This window comes from Carlito syrichta, unplaced genomic scaffold (assembly GCF_000164805.1).
Source record: "Carlito syrichta isolate Samal-C Ts95f unplaced genomic scaffold, Tarsius_syrichta-2.0.1 Scaffold302017, whole genome shotgun sequence".
Lineage (NCBI taxonomy): Eukaryota > Metazoa > Chordata > Mammalia > Primates > Tarsiidae > Carlito > Carlito syrichta.
The window spans coordinates 389,591-411,962 of record NW_007246113.1 but is presented as its reverse complement, the minus strand read 5'-3'; the positions used below and the strand labels follow the sequence as shown (position 1 = coordinate 411,962).

At 36.1% G+C, this 22,372-nt stretch overlaps 1 protein-coding gene across 1 annotated transcript in view; it reads left to right on the top strand.

Moving 5' to 3' along the window:
• Positions 1 to 22,372, top strand: part of TBCK (TBC1 domain containing kinase) — a 273,436-nt gene that overhangs the window by 129,976 nt on the left and 121,088 nt on the right. The window contains exons 21-22 of the mRNA XM_008055888.2: positions 6,668 to 6,704; positions 8,330 to 8,491. Coding sequence (XP_008054079.1) covers positions 6,668 to 6,704; positions 8,330 to 8,491 — 199 coding nt within the window. The remainder of the gene's footprint in view (positions 1 to 6,667; positions 6,705 to 8,329; positions 8,492 to 22,372) is intronic.

Genomic DNA, 22,372 nt, shown 5'->3' with positions numbered 1-22,372 from the left:
AACATGCCCAGAGTCATGGCACAAACTTTGGTATGATAAGTAGTTGCCATATAATGTAATATACACAATATAAAGCATAACGGGATAGTTATAAGAAATGTGTAAAAATTTTCATGGAACAAATGGCATTTGAGGCAGATTTTGAAAAAACTTATAGAATTTTGATGAAAATGATAAGGAAAGAGCATCAAAGAAGAAAAGGAAAAGCACACTAATCAGAAAGCAGTATGCCTTCAGATTATAATAAATCATCTGTCTTGGTGGCAAGTAGAACACATATAAGGATGGTGAGACCTAAATAAATTTTGCCTGATGCTCAGTTTCTGTTAATATGTATAAAAATATTTTAAATTTGCAATTTGTTACTCTTACCATCTCTGTAGCATAGTAAAAAGAGATGTTAATTTTCCTATTTCACAAATGAAGAATTTGGGCTTCACAGAAGTTAAATTATTTACCCAAAGCGCGGTATCAGTAGTTATCAGAATTGAAACTCAGGTGCATATTTTCTGACTCCAAGATCTTGGCTGATTTTACAAATTCACGGTGGCCCAAAATGCATGAGTAAGAGATTTATACTTAATTTGGTTTGCATTGGAAAAGCATTGACATGGTGGAGCATGGGAATGATGTGATCACAGTTGCAATTTTAGAAAAATCAACTTGACTGAAGGAAAATTAGAGCAGATAAAAACTAAAAGCAGGAAGAACAACTATGAAACATTTCCACAGTCCATGCATGAAGAAATGAAGACCAAAACAAGGTTGGTTCAATATGAGTGGATAGAAACAAAAGACTAAAGGGACCTTGAATAACATCTACCAGACCTAACAGGAAATGTCTGAAAATTATAAGATTTTTGTACCTAAGTGACTATAATAATGGTGCTGGTAAAAAAAAAAAAACACTTATGAGAGTGACCATAAGTGTGGTGTCTTGGATCAGTTAGTTGCATTGAAAGTGTTTGATACTTTCAAGGCTTGCTTTTAAGGTTTTTAAAATGAGACCAGAGCAGCATAATTTGAGAGCATAATTTTACTTCATTACTAAGGCAAATATTCTTAGTTCTAAGTCTACCCAATGCCTTGTTTTATAACAGGTTTTTTTGTTTTGTTTTGTTTCATTCTGGTCAGAGTTGGGAGTCTGGGGTGCTGAAAATCTTCAGGATACAGTACTTGGAATTTTATGAGCCCAGCAATTTCTCCCTCTAATTATCTCAAGTGATTCCTTCCCCACTTTGGGTAGTTTCCTTACATACATGCCCTCTTTAGTACTTATTAAAAATATTTGAGGGGAACCCTTTGCAGATTTCTGGTCCCTTCAGTCTTTTGTTTCTATCCATTCATACTGAACCAACTTTGTTTTTGTCCTCATTTCTTTTTTTTATAAAGATGTGGGGTACAATTCAGGGTTAGGTATACAAACGTTGATTATGCAGGTACCCTTGTTGATGAGGTGTGCCCCTCCCTCTCCTGGCAGTCTCCCACTACTGCCAATCCCTTTCTTATAGTATTATGATAGTTGTTCAAGGTCCGCATATGAGTGAGAACATATGGTACTCTGTTCTTTGTTTCTGTGATAGATCACTGAGTATGATTGACTCTAAATCCATCCAAGTTGCTGCAAAGTCCATATGTTTGTCCTTCTTTATGGAAGTACTGTTGAGTTGCTGGTAGATGATCCATGAGATGTCTCTGAGAACAAAGGGTTAATTTTCCTAAATATACTACCCTGAAATGAAAAAATATACATCCAGTATATACATATATTTTCAGGTAGTTTTGTGAAATACTGGAAGTGACAAACCATTCTTCATTTATGAGAACAAGAGTAAAATCTTGTTAACAGCAGTGTCAAAAATAAAAAACTCTGAAAAAGCACTAATTTTATTTTACTTTGTAAGTTAATGAGGCTGCTATTAAACAAAAACTTTATTATCACATAGAGTGTTTAAATAAATGTTTTTCTGCGCCTATCAATTATGAATTTATGGGTAGAAGTGCATATGTCTTTGCATTGCACACAATTGAACATTTATGATATCAAAATGCTAATTGAGAAATGTGTAAGTATAATTACATGATACATTAAAATGTAAGTGCTATATGTATAGTAAAGCCCACTGATCTCCACAATATTATCATTTTATAGTGATGTGGCTGCATAATCCATTGTGTATATGTACCACATTTTTTTTTATCCAGTCCAGCTTCAATGTGTCCTCATTTCTTTATGCATGAACTTTAGCAAATGTTTCATAGTTCCCCCTGCTTTCAATTTCGTTTCTACCTGCTCTAATTTTTCTTCAGTCAGGTTGATTTTTCTAAAAATGCAACTGTGATCACATCATCTCTGTTCCACCATGTCAGTGCTTTTCTATTGAATACCAAATTAATTATAAACTTCTTACTCATGCATTTTTGGCCATTGTAAATTTGTAAAAGAAGAGAATTTTCTCTGCAGCTCTCTCCTATTCAGTATTATAGCCTGAAGATTCTCGGCACCTTGACCTCCCCGGATTCCCAACTCTGTTCTTCAGCTCAGTATAACCATCGGGCTCTAATCTAAGTTCATCCTTGTCAGTGACCTGGTACCTCTCTGCATGCAGTAAGCTAGGCAATCACAGGATTCTTTTGTTTCCCCTCTCTTAAGGATTACTCTGTGCTGCCTGATATCCAAGAAGTGCAAATTGTTGTTTCATGTATTCTGTCTGATTTTTAGGTGTTTCAGGTGGGAGGATAAATCTGGCTTCTGTTATTCTGTCTTGGTGAGAAATAGAATTCCTCCATGGATCTTGATGAAAATAATTACAGAGAACAGTATGGGATAAAAAGTACTGTTAGCTAGTTACTGAAATATTTTGGAAAAGATACTTAATGACAAACGGGTGACTTGAATTAAAAGGTTAATGGGTAATGTAATTGATATATAATGAAACTAATCTCTGCTGACCATTTTTCAATTTAAATTAAAGTGAAGAGTTTATATTTTGTTGTATTTTATAGTTTTCTACAACCCATACTCATTACAGTGAAGTCATATACCTTTGCACTTTATCTATTTGTAACTTCTATTTGTAATATCCCTAGAAAAAGCTTTCTACAAGTCAGCCTATAAAAATGATGATATTGTGGAGATTAGTGGGCTTTATTTCACATATAGTACTTATATTTTAATGTCCCATGTAATTATACTTACACAGCTCCCGATTAGCATTTTGATAGTATAAATGTACAATTGTGTGCAATACAGATATGTACTTCTACTCATAAATTCATAATTGATAGATGCTGAAAAAACATTTATCTAAACCCTATATGTGATAATAAAGTTTTTGTTTAATAGCAGTCTCATTAACTTACAAAGTAAAATAAAATTAGTGCTTTTTCAAGGTTTTCTAAAATTTTTTAACTTTGACACTTGCTGTTAACAAGATTTTACTCTGTTTTCATAAATGAAGAATGGTTTGTCACTTTCAGTATTTCACAAAATTAGGTGAAAATATATATATACTGGATGTATATTTGTTCATTTCAGGCTGTATATTTAGGAAAATTAACCCTTTGCACTCAGAAACATCTTATGGATCACTTACCAGCAACTTAACCGTACTTTTCTGTGAAACAGTGAAAAACAAATCACTTCATATTAAATAGTAGAGTGTTGGAATCAGTTATTTTAATGTAATGATAATTGACTTATAATAGAATTTTGGACACTAAGGAACTTATGACAAAAAAATCAAAATTTTATATCTTACATGTGGCAATCTGTGAAGCAGTCACCCACGTGCGTTACAGGTTCATTGATACTTGTACAATCATAGTTTGTCTGACGTCTTCCACCTGGTGTTTTTCTTTTTTTATATATATTTTAAAGATGTGAGGTACAATTCAGGATGAGGTATACAAGTGGTCATCATACAGGTAAAGTTTGGGCTTCTCTTTCATCCCCACTTCACCGGTTTGTGATCAGGTACCCTTATTGATGTTATGTGTCCCCCCACCCCCAACTCCCCTCGTAGTTTCCCACTACTGCCGATCCCTTTCTTATAGTATTGTGGTAAATGTTCAGGGTCCACTTATGAATGAGAACATGAGGTACTCAGTTCTTTGTGTCTGTAATAGATCACTGAGTATTACAGACTCAATCCATCCAAGTTGCTGCAAAGTCCCTATGTTTTTCCTTTAGTGGTGTGTAATATTCCATTGTGTATATGTACCACATTTTTTTAATCCAGTCTAGTTTCGATGGGCAGCACAGTTCATTTTGTGTTTTTGCTATTGGGAATAGCGCTGCAATAAACATGCAAGTGCAGGTATCTTTTTAGTGGAATGGTTTGAGTTCCTCCGGGTAAATTTCCAGTAGGGGGATTGCTGGGTAATATGGAAGGTCAATTTCTAGTTCTTTCAGGAATTGCCACACTGTTTTCCACAGAGGTTGAACTAGTTTGCATTCCCACAAGCAGTATACAAGTGTTCCCTTTTCTCCACATCCTTGCCAGCATCTGTTGTTTTTCATTTTGTTAATGATGGCCATTCTTACTGGGGTTAGGTGGTGTCTCAGTGTGGTTTTGATTTGCATTTCTCTGATGATTAGTGAGGCTGAGTACTTTTTCATGTGTCTGTTGGCTGCCTATATGTCTTCTTTTGAGAAATATCTATTCATGTATTTTGCCCCCCACCCCCACCCCCCAGCCTTTGGCTTATTTGAGTTCCTTGTAGATCCTGGATGTTAAACCTTTGTCAGATATATAGTTGGCAAATATTTTTTCCCATTCTATGGGCTGTCTCTCTGCTCTCTTGATGGTTTCTTTTGCCTTGCAGAAGCTTTTCTGTTTAATGAGGTTCCTCTTGCCTGCTCTGATTCCCATAAGGGTGTCTCCTAGGTTTTCTAAGATTCTTATAGTTTGAGGTTTTACATTTAGGTCTTTGATCCATTTAGAGTTGATTTTTGTGTACAGTGAAAGGTAGGGGTCCTGTTTCCATCTTCTGCATGTGGTCAGCCAGTCTTCCCAACACCATTTACTGAATAGGTTCTCCTCTCCCCAGTGGTGGTTGTTGGAGGCTTTGTCAAAGATGAGTTGGTTGAGAAATTGAGGTTTTGCTTCTGGAATCTCTGTCCTGTTCCATTGGTCTATATATGTTCTTGTACCAATACCAGGCTGTTTTGATTACTGTAACCTACAATAAAGTTTAAAGTTTCGAAGTGTGGTATCTACCTCTTTGTTTCTTTTGCTGAGGATTGTTTTGGCTATTTGTGATCATTTATGTTCCACCTGGTGTTTTTCTATTCGAGCAGACAATGCAGTCTCACTTTCTTCCTCCCAGATTAATAATATGTAGTTTATTGGCCAGTCTGTTGTTCAAAGAAGATGTGGAAGGATGCATTTGTGATTCCTGAAAACCACTTCTCAACTGATCAATCATATCTCAGTTTTTATTCTATTTCTTTTATTTGCTTTTTTATGCAATTTGAATGGAAAACTTCAAGGAAACATACATTTTTGAATAATTTATGCTGGTGGAAGTTACTCTTGTATAATCACCAGCAATCTCTGTGTCCCCTGAAAAGGGACATATGAGTGGTTTGCTAGATTTTTTATGTACCCTTAGAAGGGACATCCAAGTGCAAAGGGTTAACTTATTCAGCCAAAGAACCAAATTATTACTAATAATAGTAATATTAGATCTTATTACTTTTAGTCAATTATGAAACTTCCTATTAATTGGGAAAATGAAAACAAAAAGCACATGCTGCATAACACTTTTAAAAGACGTTTTGAACATTTAAAAAATGTTATCGGTTATTCAAAACACTCAGTAAGAATAACTCAACACTTATGAGTTCTGTATTAGGGTTCCCTAGAGAAACAGAACTAATAGGAATGATATAGATATAGACATAGGTATGAGATTTATTATGAGGAATTGGCTTATGCAGTTAAATAGGCCAAGAAATCCCACAATCTACTGTCTGCAAACTGGAGACCCAGGAAAGCCAGTGATATAATAAAAGTCCAGAGTCCTTACTAATTTTGATAACTAAGGACTAAGAACCAGGGAGCTGGTGATATAAATCCCAATCCATGGGCAGGGGAAGATGAGATGAAATGTTTCAGTTCAAGCAAAGAAGGGCATATTCCCCCTACTCCATCTTTGTTTTTTTAGGCACTCAATGGATTGAATAATACCTACCCACATTGGGGAGGAATTTACTTTACTAAGTCCATTAGTTCAAATGCTAATCTCCTCTGGAAACACCCTCATAGAGACACCTAACAATAAAGTTAAACCAGATATCTAGATATCCTGTGATTCAGTCAATTTGACACCTAAGATTAACTATCACAAGAGTCTTTAAAATCATAGCAATATTGTATACAACCCTTATAAGTACACCTTTGAAATTAACATACTAGTATTGCATTTGGATTAGCCATGGTTTGAGTATATCCTTTGATAAAATGAAAATGTTCTGTGAATGATTCCTTGACCAAAAGGTCATCAACGTTTTTAAAATAGGTAGTCAGTCATGATGGAGTAGACTAAAAAAAAAAAAAAAAAAAGACCCTTTCTTACCATTAGGTTTATTGGCAATCATTTTAATTATCTCTTTTGTTTCCTCTTTATTCATCCCTGTATGCCTTTCTTTTTCCACTCATAGCTCTATGCCATCCCTTGGTTTCTCACCATGTTTACACGTAAGTATCATTTACCTTTTTTTGATATTATATTAGCAAAAGGACAGCTCCATGCTTCCTTGTGTTTTATGTTTACAATGATATTAAGCAGATTTAATAAGCATCATTAAATAATTCTAACCCAATAGAGTAGGTTAGAAAAGAATTTCAAGTGTTCTGACCCCTGAATATCAAAATGAGAGTTGTATAGAGTTAAAACCTCCCTCATAAAGCATGACTGCAGCTGGTGCAGTGGCTCAAACCTGTAATCCCAGCACTTTGGGAGGTCAAGGCGAGAGGATTGCTTGAGCTCAGGGGTTTGAGACCAGCCTGGGTAACTTGTTGAGACCTCATCTCTACTATATATCAAAAAAATTAGCTGTGCTTGGTAGCATGTGCCTGAAGTTCTGGCTACTTAGAAGGCTGAGGCAAAAGGCTTGCCGGAGCCTAACAGGTCAATGCTGGGATGGTCATGAGCATGCCACTGCACTTCAGCCTGGGTGATTTTTATATTTATATTAAAAATATAAATAAATAAATAAATAAATAATTTTTAAAATAAATAAATAAAGCATGACTGTACCCTTTTGAAAAAGAAATTAATATCAACTATGGTATTTACCTGAAGTTTATAACAACAACTTTTACAACCAAATCAGGGTTAATTTTTAAAGGTTCTCTAATAACTAATAGTTTTATTTTCTAAACCAAGATTCCTCTAGAAACTAAGCAGTTATGTAAATATGTAATATATGTTAATTAGTTACAAATAGTAATAAAGTGAGCATCTTCACTTAAATTTGGTTCACATGGTAAATGGAATAATATTTGATGTAGATCTGTATGCATCAGTCTGGAAAGATACCCAGAGAATTGTTAATTTAGAAAAAGAAAGTTGCAAAACATAGAAAATTGTGAATAGGATGTTTGGAGGGAATTTAATAAAGGTTTTTTAGAGTCCATAATAGAAATGTAACATAACTATGTCTAAAACAGTACTAAAGTTCATCTAGGTAAATAAACTTGTGAGAATAATATAACTGGAAAATTCTGGGAAGAAATATTATGATGGGACAACTATGCCAAAATTGACATTGGAGGTTGGAAAATGTCATCTATTTGACCAATCTGTTTTCTTTTTTTTTTTTTTTTTTTTTTTTGGTCAGGGTTTCACTCTGTCACTTAGGCTGGAGTGCAGTGGTGTGATTATGACTCACTGCAACTTCAAACTCCTGGGCTCTGGTGATACTTCCACCTCAGCCTTCTGAGGAGCTGGGACTACAGGCATGAACCACCATGCCCGGCTAATTTTTAAATTTTTTGTAGAGATGAGATCTCACTATGTTGCCCAGGCTGCTCTGAAACTTCTGGGCTCAAGCAGTTCTCTCACCTTAGCCTCCTAAAGTGCTGGGATTACAGACACTCATCTTGATTATTAATTTTTTAAGATGTTTTAGGCAGCTATAAATTTGCAAAGCCAAATGAACATTTTACAAAAGTAGTCTGGTAATATTAACTCTTAAATAATAGTTTGGACCATAAGGTAATAGTTATATATCTAGTAAAATGGGTTTTTATTGTTTTAATTTTCATTATTTTGGTTTTTAATTTTTGTTTAATTAATTTATATTTTTATCATTTTACAGATGTATTTCCACTGCACAAAATTTTCCACCTCTGGGATACCTTACTACTTGGAAATTCTTCTTTTCCATTCTGTATTGGAGTAGCAATTCTTCAGCAGCTGCGGGACCGACTTTTGGCTAATGGCTTTAATGAGTGCATTCTTCTCTTTTCTGATTTACCAGGTATGGGTCTATTTTTGACTTATAAATAAATAAAATCACTAAATTAAATTTTACAATAAAATAATAAGACACTCTTAATTCATTTGCAAAAATAATCATCCAGGCTTTCAGAATCTCTTCTGCTTGGGCCTCTTTATTGTCTCTGAATTTTCTCCCTCATTTATCTATCTCTTCTGCTGGCCCAGCATTGGAGATACAAAGCAGGGTTATACTAACTTACTGTGATTTACTGCCATCTTGGTAATGCCACCAAATGGATAAAAGGCAGGGACAGGAGTGGTAACATATTTGCCCTTTTGCTTGGAACAGGACAGTTTATCTTCTGCTGATGGAGAGTAAATAAAGCCACTTGGGAGGGTGTTTAAGAATGTATGTTTATACAGTGATGTAATTCACATGAAACTTTGCCTTTTCCTAGCCACAGTTGCTTGCTAACAATTTGACAGTTTGAGGATAGGAAACACTCTCCTCTTGAGAGGACAAACCAAACTCCAGGGAAATTCTATGTGATGCAATGTAGGAGAATAAGTTAAGCTATATAGAATATTCACAAGTTAGGAGTTTGTAAACTTAGGAGTTGAGTGCTTAAATGTAGAAATAAGGATAGCAACTATAGTAAAAAGGTGAAATTAATGTGGTTACTTAGGATATAACTAAATTCTACACTTTTGCAGAAATTAAATTTTATTTGATAAAAAATTTTTACTTTCTTCACATAATTTCATTGGCTCCATCTCTTCTGCTGATTCTATTGCTGTTCTCCATATTTTCAAACAGGCACAAGTTACTACTGATAATAAACACGTTTAAAATTATCCGGGAGATAGCCGGGCTTGGTGGCTCAGCCTGTAATCCCGTGCCTTTGGGAGGCTGAGGTGAGTGAATTGCCTGAGCCCGCAGGTTCGAGACCTGCCTGGGCAGCAAGACCTCATCTCTACAATAAATCAAAAAAAAAAAAAAAATCAGCCGGGCGTGGTAGCACATGCCTGTAATTCCCGGAAGCGGCCACTGCACTCCAGTCTGGGTGACAGAGTGAGACTCCAACTCAAAAAAAAAAAAAAAAAATTATCCGGGAGATACAATTGCCTGAAAAACAAACAAAGAATGTAAGGTTGGGTACCTTAAGAAAATATATGTTTTAAGGACCCAAGAAGAGTAAGAAACCCGCTGTCCATCCTGATCTATACTTGGTACTCTGTCATCTCTCTGTTGAAAATCTTTATCCTTTTTGGGAAAATAATTTAAGAAGTACCCTTAAATTTATTTAAAATTTCTTCATATCCCTTCCCCCTAAATTAAAAATAATTAAAAGTACCAACAATAGTTTATCAAATTATAATTTCCCATATGAACAAGTAATAGCTTCGTTCTTATATGTTTTTCCTGAAAGAATCTTTATGCAAATCAAGTTATCTATTTTTTTTCTGTTTCATTTTTAACGGTAACAAAGAAACTATTTTCACAAACTAGGAATACTGTCTGTACTCTGCAGATGTTTTCTTGTCATTCCCAATTTGCCAAAGTAAACAGGATGATTGATTAGGATTAGAAAAAAAATTCTGGCCAAGTCTAAATATATATATAAAGAATGCTGATGATGTGTTTTCAAATCAAGCAAATGTAATACCTTTCCAACTTGGTACATAAATGTTCCAGTTAACCACTGTTGAAACAATCTGTTTTTATATTTTGTAGGCAGATGAGTGGCAACTCTGCTTGTTATTAAAAAACGTATAAAGCTGCATGTATTTTACAATTGAATGGCCTATTTTTATCTTAACAAATTCCACAGGAAAAAATTCTAGCATTACATAGTATGGCATTAAAAGTGCCTACCTTGAGCATAGAGGACAAAAATATCATAGAAAAAAATCAACAAGACAAAAAACTGATTCTTTGAGAGGAAAAATAAGATCTACAGGCCCCTAGCCAGATTGACTAAAAAACAGAGAAAACCCAAATAAATACAATTAGAATCACAAAAGGTGAAATCACACCTGACCCAGAAGAAATTAAAAAGATTATCAGAGATTACTATACATACCTGTATGGAAATAAACCTGAAAACCTAAAGGAAATGGAGGACTTCTGAAATTACACAACCTTCCAAAGTTGAAACAAGAAGAAATTGAAACCCTAAACAGATCAATCACAATCCAGGAAATTGACTTCATTGTAAGAAATCTACTTACAAAAATAAAAACCCAGTTGGCTTTCTAGCTGAATTCTACAAAGCATACAAGGACAAGCTGATACCAAACTTATCAAAAGTATTCCAGGCAATTGAGAAAGATGAAACTCTCACCAAATCATTTTATGAAGCTAATATCACACTGATGTCCAAACCTGGTTATGACCTAACAAGGAAAGAGAATTACAAACCAGTCTCCTTGATGAACATAGATGTAGCAATTCTCAATAAGTTCCTAACAAATCTGATCCTACAGCACACCTCAAGAGTCATCTACCATGGCCAGATAAGCTTCACTCCCTGGATGCAGGATTGGTTCAACATTCTCAAGACCATAAACGTAATTCAGTACATTAACAGATGTAAAAACAAGAAACACATGATTATATCATTAGTTGCAGAAAAAGCTTTTGACAAAATCCAGCATCCCTTCTTGATAAAAACCCTTGAACTCATAGGCAAGGAAGGAACATACCTCAAAACAGTAAAATTTATCTATGATAAACCCACAGCCAACATATTGCTCAATGGATATGGGGGGCCAGCCCCCAAAAGAGATTTAGAGAGTCCCTGGAAGGTGGGGCAGCGTCGGCGAATATTCTGGGAGAATAGAAGGGAAGAAAGAGACTGGACTCTGTCTAGTGCAGAAGCCGATTCTGTAGTAGGGATAGATATTAAAAGAAAGCAAGATGGAGGCATAGATATAAAGAGGAAGAAAGAGAAAGAAAGAAAGAAAGTGGACAACTGTTCAGTGAAAATGAGCAGAAGCCGTTTATTGGCACCAGCCGTGAGTCTTTTATCCCAAACTTTCACATGTTAAATCACAAGACTTTCACGTGGGCACAAAGCCAGGTAGGTGAGGGGTGTCCCCCACTCACCAGGCATTTCCTTAGGAATGAGGAAGGAGGACCCCAATCAAATCACAAGAGTTTTACATGAACACAAAGCCAGGTGGGTGGAGGGCATCCTCATCCACCAGGCATTTTCCTTAGCATGAGAAAGGACAATCTTAATCAAATCACAAGAGTTTTACATGAACACAAAGCCAGGTGGGTGGAGGGGGCATACTGCCCACCATGCGTTTTCCCCAAGCGTGAGGAAGGACAATCCCAAAATTATCTCACTGTTCCTTATGCTTGGTTTACGTTCCTCAAAATCAATACAACAGTTTTAATATCATAAAATCCTAATAATCAATAACTTCTAAAACTTATGCATTCCCAACACCTAATGACTGACTTAAATCCTAATACCTTTACCTGTACTATAAAAAACTCTTAATTATAGGTCAGACCAGTTCCTAAAGAATGTGGCCCAGTCCAAAGATCACGCTGGGCCATTTCCAGGAACAATTGATTATGCTCTCTTAACAAAATGGTTATTCTAAAATCCTATGTATCTATCTTAATTTCTATAAAAATTTGTAATTCCTAATCCTGATATGTAAGGCTGATCATCAGCAATAAAGCTTCTAAAATAAAACCCAAATACAAACTGTAATTGTACTAAAGCCAAAATCACAATTAGTAGAAGGTGGGAGCAATGAGATTGCAAAAGTTAGTTGTATTCTTATAAAACCTTATGGTATCATGTTTGATCATGCTTGGACTAACATAATTCCCTGATGTAGCATGACCTATTCTAAAATACTTTCTATGATATCAGTTTCTATTATAAGTAGAAAAAACTTACACTAATTATAACTAAAGAACCATATTAAAAGAATGCAGCCCAGCCCAAAATGGACGCTGGGCCCTTAGGAATGTGGCCCAGCCCAAAGTTCATGCTGGGCCATTTCTGGTAACCCTAGATAACCATCTCATGCTGGAAACAGCTCTCTAAATGTATATACTAATTCTACAAATATATTTTTAAATCTTATAAAGAAGCTTGTATCACGTATAAGGCTCCCAAATGTGATCTAGTTTGAACTGTGTTAAGTTTACAGCTGAAACCGCAGTCTGTGAGAAGCGGGAACAGTGGATCCCTAGAGTCAGCCATGCCTGTCATATTCTCAGAACTTCATGCTTAGATCGTTAAAATCCCTACCAGTGGGTAATGCTAAACAACAAGGAAAGGAGGAGGGAATGGGCCTTCAGCTCCTGAACCAGCCTGGTGGTCTCAGGGTCCGCACCCTGCCTGGATCCCTAACGCTCAGGCAGGCCTCCACGGCTGGCTCCCAACAAATGGACAGAAGTTAGAAGCATTCCCCTTGAAATGGGAACAAGACAAGGTTGCCCGCTCTCACCCCTCCTATTCAACATAGTGTTAGAACTCCCTACTAGAGCAAGCAGGCAGGAGAAGGAAATCATGGGTATCCAAATAGGAAAAGAGGAAGTTAAACTATCCCTCTTTGCAGGTTGACATGATCCTATACTTGAAAACCCAAGGGACTCTGTCAAAACCTCCTTGCACTGATAAATGACTTTGGTAAAGTTTCAGCGTAGAAAATCGACGTGCAAAAGACACCAGTAATAAACAGAGAACTAAATAAAAAGCACAGTCTCATTCACAATAGCTACACACAAAAAATGAAATACTTTGGCATCTTCCTAAGCAGAAAAGTGGAAGACCTTTACAACAAGAGCTATAAAACACTGTTCAAAGAAATCAAAGATGACACAAACAAATGGAAAAACATTCCATGCTCATAAACTGGAAGAGTCAATATTATCAAGATACTCATCTTACCCAAAGCAATGTACAGATTCAATTACCCATCAAATTACCAACATCATTCTTCTCTGATCTGGAAATAACAATACTGAAATGTATGTAGAAACAAAAAAAAAGCACAAATAGCCAAAACAATCCTCAGCAAAAAGAACAAAGCAAGTGGTATCACACTTCCAGAGTTTAAGCTTTTCTATAAGTCTACAATAATCAAATCAGCCTGGCACTGGTAGAAGAATAAGGATATAGGCCAATGGAACATGACAGAAATTCTGGAAGCAAAAACTAGATCTCTCAGCCAACTTGTCTTTGACAAGCTTTCATCAGTAACAACCATCGGGGACATGAGACCTTATTTAGCAAATGGTACTAGAAAAACTGACTGACCACATGCAGAAGAATGAAGCAGGGTCCCCTACCTATCACCATATACAAAAATAAACTGTAAATGGACCAAAGAACTAAACATAAAACATCAAACTAAAAGATCTTAGAAGAAAAGGCAGGAGATACCCTTATGCACATAGGAGTAGGCAACCAATTCTTGATCAGATTCTCAAAAGTGTATACCATAAAATATAAGGTAGACATGTGGGACATCATCAGACTGAAAAGCTTTTGCACAGCAAAAGAAACCATCAAGAAAGCAGGGAAACAACCCACAGAATGGGAAAAAAGTATTTGCTAATTGTATATCTGACAAAGCCTAACATCCAGGATCTACAAGTAACTCAAACAAACCGAAGGGAAAAATTCAAACAGCTCTATTAAAAAATGAACAGAGGACTTCTGAAAAGAAGACATATGAGCAGCCTGAAGATACCTGAAGAAATACTCAGGCTCAGTAATCATCAGTAAAATGCACATCAAAACCACACTGAGATACCACCTTACTACAGTAATTATGACCATCCTTAATAAATCAAAAACAATCGATGCTGGCAAGAAAAGGGAATGCTTCTACACTGTTGATGGGAGTGCAACCTAGTAGTGTGGTGATATCTAAAGGAACTAGAAATCGACCTTCCATATGATCCGGCAGTCTCCATTCTGGGAATATACCCAGAAGAATACAAATCGTTCTACAAAAAATGCATGTATATTGCCACACCTTCACAATAGCAAAGCTTGGAACCAACCCCATTGCCCATTATAAGTAGACTGGATACAGAAACTTTGGTACATATACATGATGGAATATTACACAGCCATAAAGAAGGAATCATGGACTTCTTAGCAAATTGGATGGAGTTGAAGGTGATCATTCTTAGCAATATATCACAGAAACAAAGAACCAAGTAACACACGCTCTATAAGTGGAGCCTGAACATTATTCACAATAGTACCAGGGAGAGATTGGCAGTCATGGGACACTGCTGGGTTGTAGGGGAGAGGCACTAGCAAACACAAAGAGTACCTGGTCCTAAACCAGGGGAAGTAAGGACCAGCTGGAGGCCCAAACTTCACCTGCACATATGTTATTCATGTACCTAATCCTGACTTATAAGAAGATCCCCACATCTTTATAATAAAATAAAGTAAAAATAATAATAACAATAAAATAAATTATGTAGTAGATGAAAATAAAAATTAAAGTGCCTGCTTTGGATTTATTTTACGGATGATACAAGATTAAAGTTTTTCATTTAATTAAGCACCTATATTGTCCAGAGTATTCTATTCATATAAGAATGAAATTAATTTAGTTACTTTAGTGCAGCTGTCCCAATCAGGTTTCTCTGCTTAATTTTTCTGACTGAAAATTTGTCTTCTCACTAAATAGTTAATTTGTTTTGTTTATGAATAGGTTATCTTACCAACAAAGATAAAGACATTTCATCTTGTAAGTCTTAAATTACAACATCCCTGCCCCTAGCATTTCGTACATTGTTGATAGACACTATTAAGCACATAAATAATCAACCAGGAATGACATTTCCCCGTATTTTCAAAGTCACCCAGCTTACCTATGTTCTCTTCCTTCCTATTTATACTGCTACTGCATGCCTGTGAACAATAACTTCAAATAAGTTCAAATGTTAAAAGCGGGCATGAATTTGAGGATTTTAACAGTTAAGCATTCTAACTATTAAAAGTAAGTGCTAATAATAGTATTCTTTTCATTTTTATAGCAAGATATACAGTGAGCTACAAGTATAGTCATCTTCCAGTATCCACAGTGGATTGATTTCAGGAACCCCCAAAGATGCTGTAATTTATTATGTAGTAATGGTGTAGTATTTGCTTATACACATCCTGTTGTATACTTTAAATTATCTCAAGATTACTTGTAATGCCTAATACAATGTAAATCCTGTGTAAATAGTTGTTATACTGTATTGTTTAGAGAATAATGACAAGAAAAACAGTCTATACATGCTCAGTATAGGTACAACTTGATCTGCAGTTGGTTAAATCCATAGATGTGAAACCTACAGATATGGAGGGCCATCTGTAAGGCAGCTGCATTTAAAAGTTCATAATATATTTAAGTTGAAATTTTTCTGCTTTTATTTGGATAAAAAGGAAAAGAATCTAGTGACCTGTAGATTTATTTTCTTCCTTATGGGCTATGTAATATAATGTTGGAGAGATCTATTTGTTCTGTCAGAAAATAAGCCTTGCATTTATTTGAAGTAAAGCTTACTATTTTATTCAGAGGTGTAATGCAATTGTAAAGTTTTCTTTTGTTTTATTTTTTGAGTTTTGATCTCACTCTGTCACCTACTCTGGAGTGCAATGGCTCAATCATGGCTCACCACAGCCTCTACCTTCTGGACTTACCTCTGCTAATCCAGTAGCTGGGAATGACTGCCAACTGTTCTGATTTTTTTGTAGAGACTGGGTCTCAAACTCCTGGCTCAAGCATTCCTCCTGCCTTGGCCTCCCAAAATGCTGGTATTACAGGCTCATGAGCCACCATGCCTAGCTGAGATTTTAGCTAAAGCAAATTTCTATATTAATTTGAAACAGGAGAGAGATTTTCATGAAATACTTAACCAACAAAAAGAAAGCAGATAACAGTGCTGTCTGTAATGGCACAGTACAACCATTAGTTGAATGGACAGTTGACCGCAGTTCCTTTTCCATTATTCACTACTGAATAAAGCAAAAAATACTGCCAAGTAAATTAGGTGCACCAGAACCTTTGTAAGTAAATTTAGGTACACTACATTTATATCCCAAGTTTCAAAAGCATTTTAAATATTTTTAACCACACAAATGAGAAGCAGTCTGGATTTTCAATGAATAGTTGCTTGCTTTCATTTAAGGATAAATATAAATATGGTTGCCATAATATGTATGTGTAGTCTCCTACTTGTAAACAATAGTTCAAATTTATTTAAAACTATGAGAGTTGAATCAAATATAACTGATTACAGCCAATAGGCTACTAATTTGTGACCTCTTTCTTAAATAATTATAATTGTGATGAGTACTATAGAATAAGTAAGAGTTTAAAACAGGGTGTTAGGGAACCTTCCTTTCCCTAAGTGATATTTAAGGCAGTATCTGAAATTATTTAAGTGACATTAAGAGTGAAAAGTGAAAATCTTCTAGACAGATGGAAAAAATCACCTAACGTCCCACGCAACTGAAGGAAGCCCTGTATGGCTGGACCTCTGAGTAAAAGAGAATACATAGTGGAAAAGGGAATAGAGAGGTAGACAAAGAGAGATCATGCAGGATCTTATAGGCCACATTAAGGATATTTTAAAAACTATTTGTAGAGATATGTTATTTTTTACAACGTTTTAAAAATAATAAGTATCGTTGAAAATTAATACCAGATACCAAAATACAAATGCTATATTGATATCTGTGTAACATTCAGATTTCTGTGCATTTCTTTCAAGAAGATTCATGATGAGTAAAGAAAAGGATTCTGAATGTAAGTGCCCCCAATAGTTATCTATGATTTCTTTTTTTCTGGTTTATATCCAGATATGAGGTAGAGAAGTGATTTGATAAAAGAGTGTAGCAACTTGTAGCACATAATTGATCGGTAAAAGTTGTGTACAAGTCTATGAGATTGATGCCATTTTACCTGAAGCTCATATCTATTAATTATTCACATTTTCTGCTTGTACTTCTGTGATCTTCATGCCTATCTCTGTCTGAGTACATCTTGTTGGAGTTACAAAAGAACAGTCATAATGGAAATTAAACAGGAGACTTTAGCTATGGTCTTCCTTTCCCCCACCCACCCATAAAAATTGCATATTAAGATCTAAATGAGCCAGGCTCGGTGTCTCAACCTGTAATCCCGCGCCTTTGGGAGGCTGAGGTGAGTGGATTGCCTGAGCCCGTGGGTTTGAGACCCTCCTGGGCAGCGAGAACTCATCTCTAAAATAAATCAAAAAAATCAACCGGGTGTGGTAGCACGCGCCTGTAATTCCGGCTACTCGGAAGACTGAGGCGGAAGGATCGCTGGAGCCCAGCAGGTCTAGGCTGTGGTGGCCGGGAGCGGCCACTGCACTCCAGTCTGGGCGACAGAGTGAGAATCCAACTCAAAAAAAAAAAAAAAAGATCTAAATGACAAATTATTATGAGTTTAAAATTGGTTAAGGATAAGTGAAAAACTAATTAATTTGCTTCTGTTTACATATTTGTATAGTCACTGAATAAAACTCCATGGAAGATTATTTTCAAAATCTTATATTTGGCCAGGCATGGTGGCTTGCACCTGCAATCCTAACACTTTGGGAGGCTGAGTCAGGAGGATCACCTGAACCCAGGAGTTTGAGACCAGCCTAAGCAACATAGTGGACCCCACCTCTGCAAAATTATCTGGAAATAGTAGCGTGCACCTATAGTACCAGGTACTCAAGACACTGAGGCAAAAGGATCACCTGAGCCCAGGAGGTTAAGGTTGACCTGCCACGATCACGCTACTGCACTCCAGCCTGGGTGACAGTGAGACCCAGACTCAAACAAACAAAAAACCCTTCTATTACGTTTGTCTTTTTTGATGGGAAAACTACATTATTTTATGGAAAGGGGGAAAATTTGAAGACAGATATTACATCACTTGCTAGCTAATAAATGATCATGAAAAGCACAAAGCCAGAAGCATGATTGTTGATTCTCAAATTATGACATGAATTAAGGAAGCTGGAAGATTTCTCATAACACTGACCTAGTTGTTTCTCTTGAAGGATACAACTAATTTTGCAACATGTAAATAGTTTAAAAATTTTAAATATTTTCTGTGAGTTGAGAACTATAATGAAAAAAAGTCACAGTTGATCAGAATTTTTTACTTGCCTTGAAAATTAAGTGTAGGTTAGAGTACTAATATATCTTAAACCTTGTCCCAAGTTTTCAAAAATTTGGTAGAGAGGCCTTTCTCTAGCAGAGCTGCTTGCCTTATGATTGACAAGAATTTCTGCTTTCTGATATTTTTTAAGCAAATCAAAAATTATCTTACAGATTAGATCAGTGTTATTAAATATTTTGTTTCAAATATCAGTGATGGAATTCAGTTTATATTTGTTTTACCAGTGACTGTTTATATTTGCCTTGGGTTTGCAAAACACTCAAAATATGCAGAGCATTTTTTACTTTTGAGATAGATTAAAAGTAATTAAGCACAAAACTCTTTAAACTTCAGAAACTATGTTTAAATTTTCCCTGTATATATGCGCTGCTAATGGATATTGCAAGCAGAATGTAAGGACCAAAATATATAATATTTAAAAGTGACATTTAGTGTTGTCTCATAATTGATTATTTTAATAATATAATAATACGCACGGGTCCCATTTCATCTCTGTCTTCTACTTTGCTCTAGACCTCTACAATTAATACAGAATGAAACTAATGTTACTACCTGTCTTAAGTGGTGATCTTCAACAAAAGGATAATAACCTCTTAACACATATCCACTCTTAAGTAAGAATTGCTTTGTAGAATCAATAGTGAGTGTGCTGACTCAAAATAAAATAAAATAAAAAACAAACTAATAGACTAGTTGGGCAAAATAAGAGATAATATACCAGTGTGCTTATAGGCTAGTTATTCAAAATTATGTAGCCTAGAAGGAATGACTAGATATTTTCTTTTACTTATATTACAAGAAACTACATTTAATTATTTGGAAAAATTCAAACCTTTTTAATCTTATATAAATTATCAGTCACATGAAAACCACTTATGAAATTTGAACAGAAGCTTTTTGTTGCCACAGAAATCAGTAACACCTGTTTTGTTTCTGATTCACCATTATGTGTAAAGGAAATCGAGAAAATGATGGCTCCAGCTGACTTGGTACTAAATCTTCCAGGCTGCTGCATTGTTCTTTTTCCTCAATTGTGCTGTGTGCCATCATCAGCACCAGTTGTTTTGCATTATTGTATCTACCTACTCAACTGCTAATTTATAAAGACAATTATGTTAAGAATAGAAAACCAGCCTGGGCTCAGTGGCTCAGCCTGTAATCCAGCGCCTTTGGGAGGCTGAGGTGAGTGGATTGCCTGAGCCCGCGGGTTCGAGACCCGCCTGGGCAGCAAGACCTCATCTCTACAATAAATCAAAAAATCAGCCGGGCGTGGCAGTGCATGCCTGTAATTCCAGCTACTTGGAAGGCTGAGGCGGAAGGATTGCCGGAGCCCAGCAGGTCTAGGCTGTGGTGGCCAGGAGCGGCCACTGCACTCCAGTCTGGGCGACAGAGTGAGACTCCAACTCAAAAAAACAGAATAGAAAACTGAGTAAAGTACTCATACATCAGTAGTGTATTGCATTTCCTGTTTACAGCTCACTTCATTGTAGACATTAAACAGCAGAGGTGATAGATACTAAGCAAAATATGCCAGTAATTGCATGCACATATACTGGATTTGAATGGTTGAGTGAATTAAAGCAGGAGCCCAGTAACATAATGTACTATCCTTTCCAACTTTGGCATATCCAAGATTGTGTTTTAAAATTATATTCGTTGAATGGAGGGAGAAGATGGCGGCTGAGCCAGTCAGACTATGTGAGTCCCTGTGTGAGCGAGTGAGTATATGGAAAATTTTATGTATGTGCTGCTGACTGAGTGGGCATGTGAATGGCCAACTGAGTGAGGGCTAAGGAGCTAGTGGCCAGGGCTTTCCTGGTGCTGCACCTGGTACCAATTATTTGCCGCATCCAGGAGACTCATCTTATTACAAGGGAAACAAATAGACTCAAAGTTAAAGGATGGAAAATGAGTTTCCAGGAAAATGGATTACAAAAGAAGTCAGGAGTTACAATCTTAATATCAGACAAAGCAACCTTTAAATTATCAAAAATTTTAAAAGATGCAAAAAGATACTACATAATGATAGAAGGTTCAATCCATCAGCAAGAAATATCCATCCTAAACATATATGCACCCAACCCAGGAGCACCAGAATTTATAAAGCAACTATTAGGTAAACTAAAAAATGATATTGACTCTAACACTGTTATAGCAGGCAACTGGAACACTCCCACTAACAGCCGTAGATAAATCAACGAGGCAAAAAATCAACAAGGAGATCCAAACATGACACTCAACCAAATGGACTTAATAGATACCTACAGATTATTCCACCCAACAACCACAGAATATACATTCTAATCATCACCACATGGAATGTACTCCAAGATCAATCACATCTTTGGCCATAAATTAAGCATAAACAAATTCTATAAGGTTGAAATCTTGCCATGCATATTCTCAGACCACAGTGGAGTAAAAATAAATATCAACACCAAAAAAATTTCCACAAAGACATGGGCACTAAACAGCATGATGCTGAACAACTACTGGGTCAACACTGAATTCAAAGCACAAATTAAAAGATTCCTGGAAACAAATGAAAATGAAGAAACATCTTACCAAAACCTCTGGGATGCCACAAAAACGGTTCTAAGAGGGGAATTTATATCTTTATGAGCACACATCAAGAAAATGGGACAGCCGGGCTCAGTTGCTCAGCCTGTAATCCCGTGCCTTTGGGAGGCTGAGGTGAATGGATTGCCTGAGCCCGCGGGTTTGAGACCTGCCTGGGCAGCAAGACCTCATCTCTACAATAAATCAAAAAATCAGCCAGGCATGGTAGCGCATGCCTGTAATTCCGGCTACTTGGAAGACTGAGGCAGAAGGATCACTGGAGCCCAGCAGTTCGAGGCTGCAGTGGCTGCTCCAATTCCAACTCAAAAAAGAAAAAAAAAGAAAAAGAAAACAGGACAATCACAAGTGTGGAGCCTAACAAACACCTAAGGGAGCTGGAAAGAGAAGACCACCAAAACACCAACTTTAGCAGAAGAATCCAAATCACCAAAATATAAGCCCAAACTGGGACATAGAAAACAAAAATATCATAGAAAACATCAACAAAACAAAAGCTGGTTCTTTGAAAGAATTAACAAGATTGGTGAACCTCTAACCAGAATGACCAAGAAAAAGAGAAAAAACCCAAATTAACGCAATCAGAAATACAAAAGATCAAATCACAACTGACCCTGAAGAAAGACAAAAGATTACCAGAGATTACAATGTACACCAATATGGAAACAAACTTGATAACCTAAATGAAGTGGAGGACTTTGTGACATCATATAACCTCCCCAGGTTGAAACAAGAAGACATTGAAACACTAAATAGACCAGTAACAACCCAGGAAATTGACTCTGTCATACAAAAACTACCTACAAAAAAAAAGAGTTGGACCGGATGGCTTTCCAGCAGAATTCTACAAAATGTACAAGGAGGAGCTGATACCAATCCCATTGAAAGTGTTCCAGGCAATTGAGAAGGATGGAATACTACCCAAATCATTTTTCAAAGCTAACACCACACTGATACCCAAAACGGATAAAGATTCAACAAAAAAAGAAAACTATATGCCAATATCCCTTATGAACATAGATGCAAAAATCCTCAACAAGATTCTTGGAAATTGGATCCAAAAACACATCTCAAAAATCATCCACCCTGACCAAGTCGGCTTTATCCCAGGATGCAGGACTGGTTCAACATTCACAAGACCCTAAATGTCATTACATAC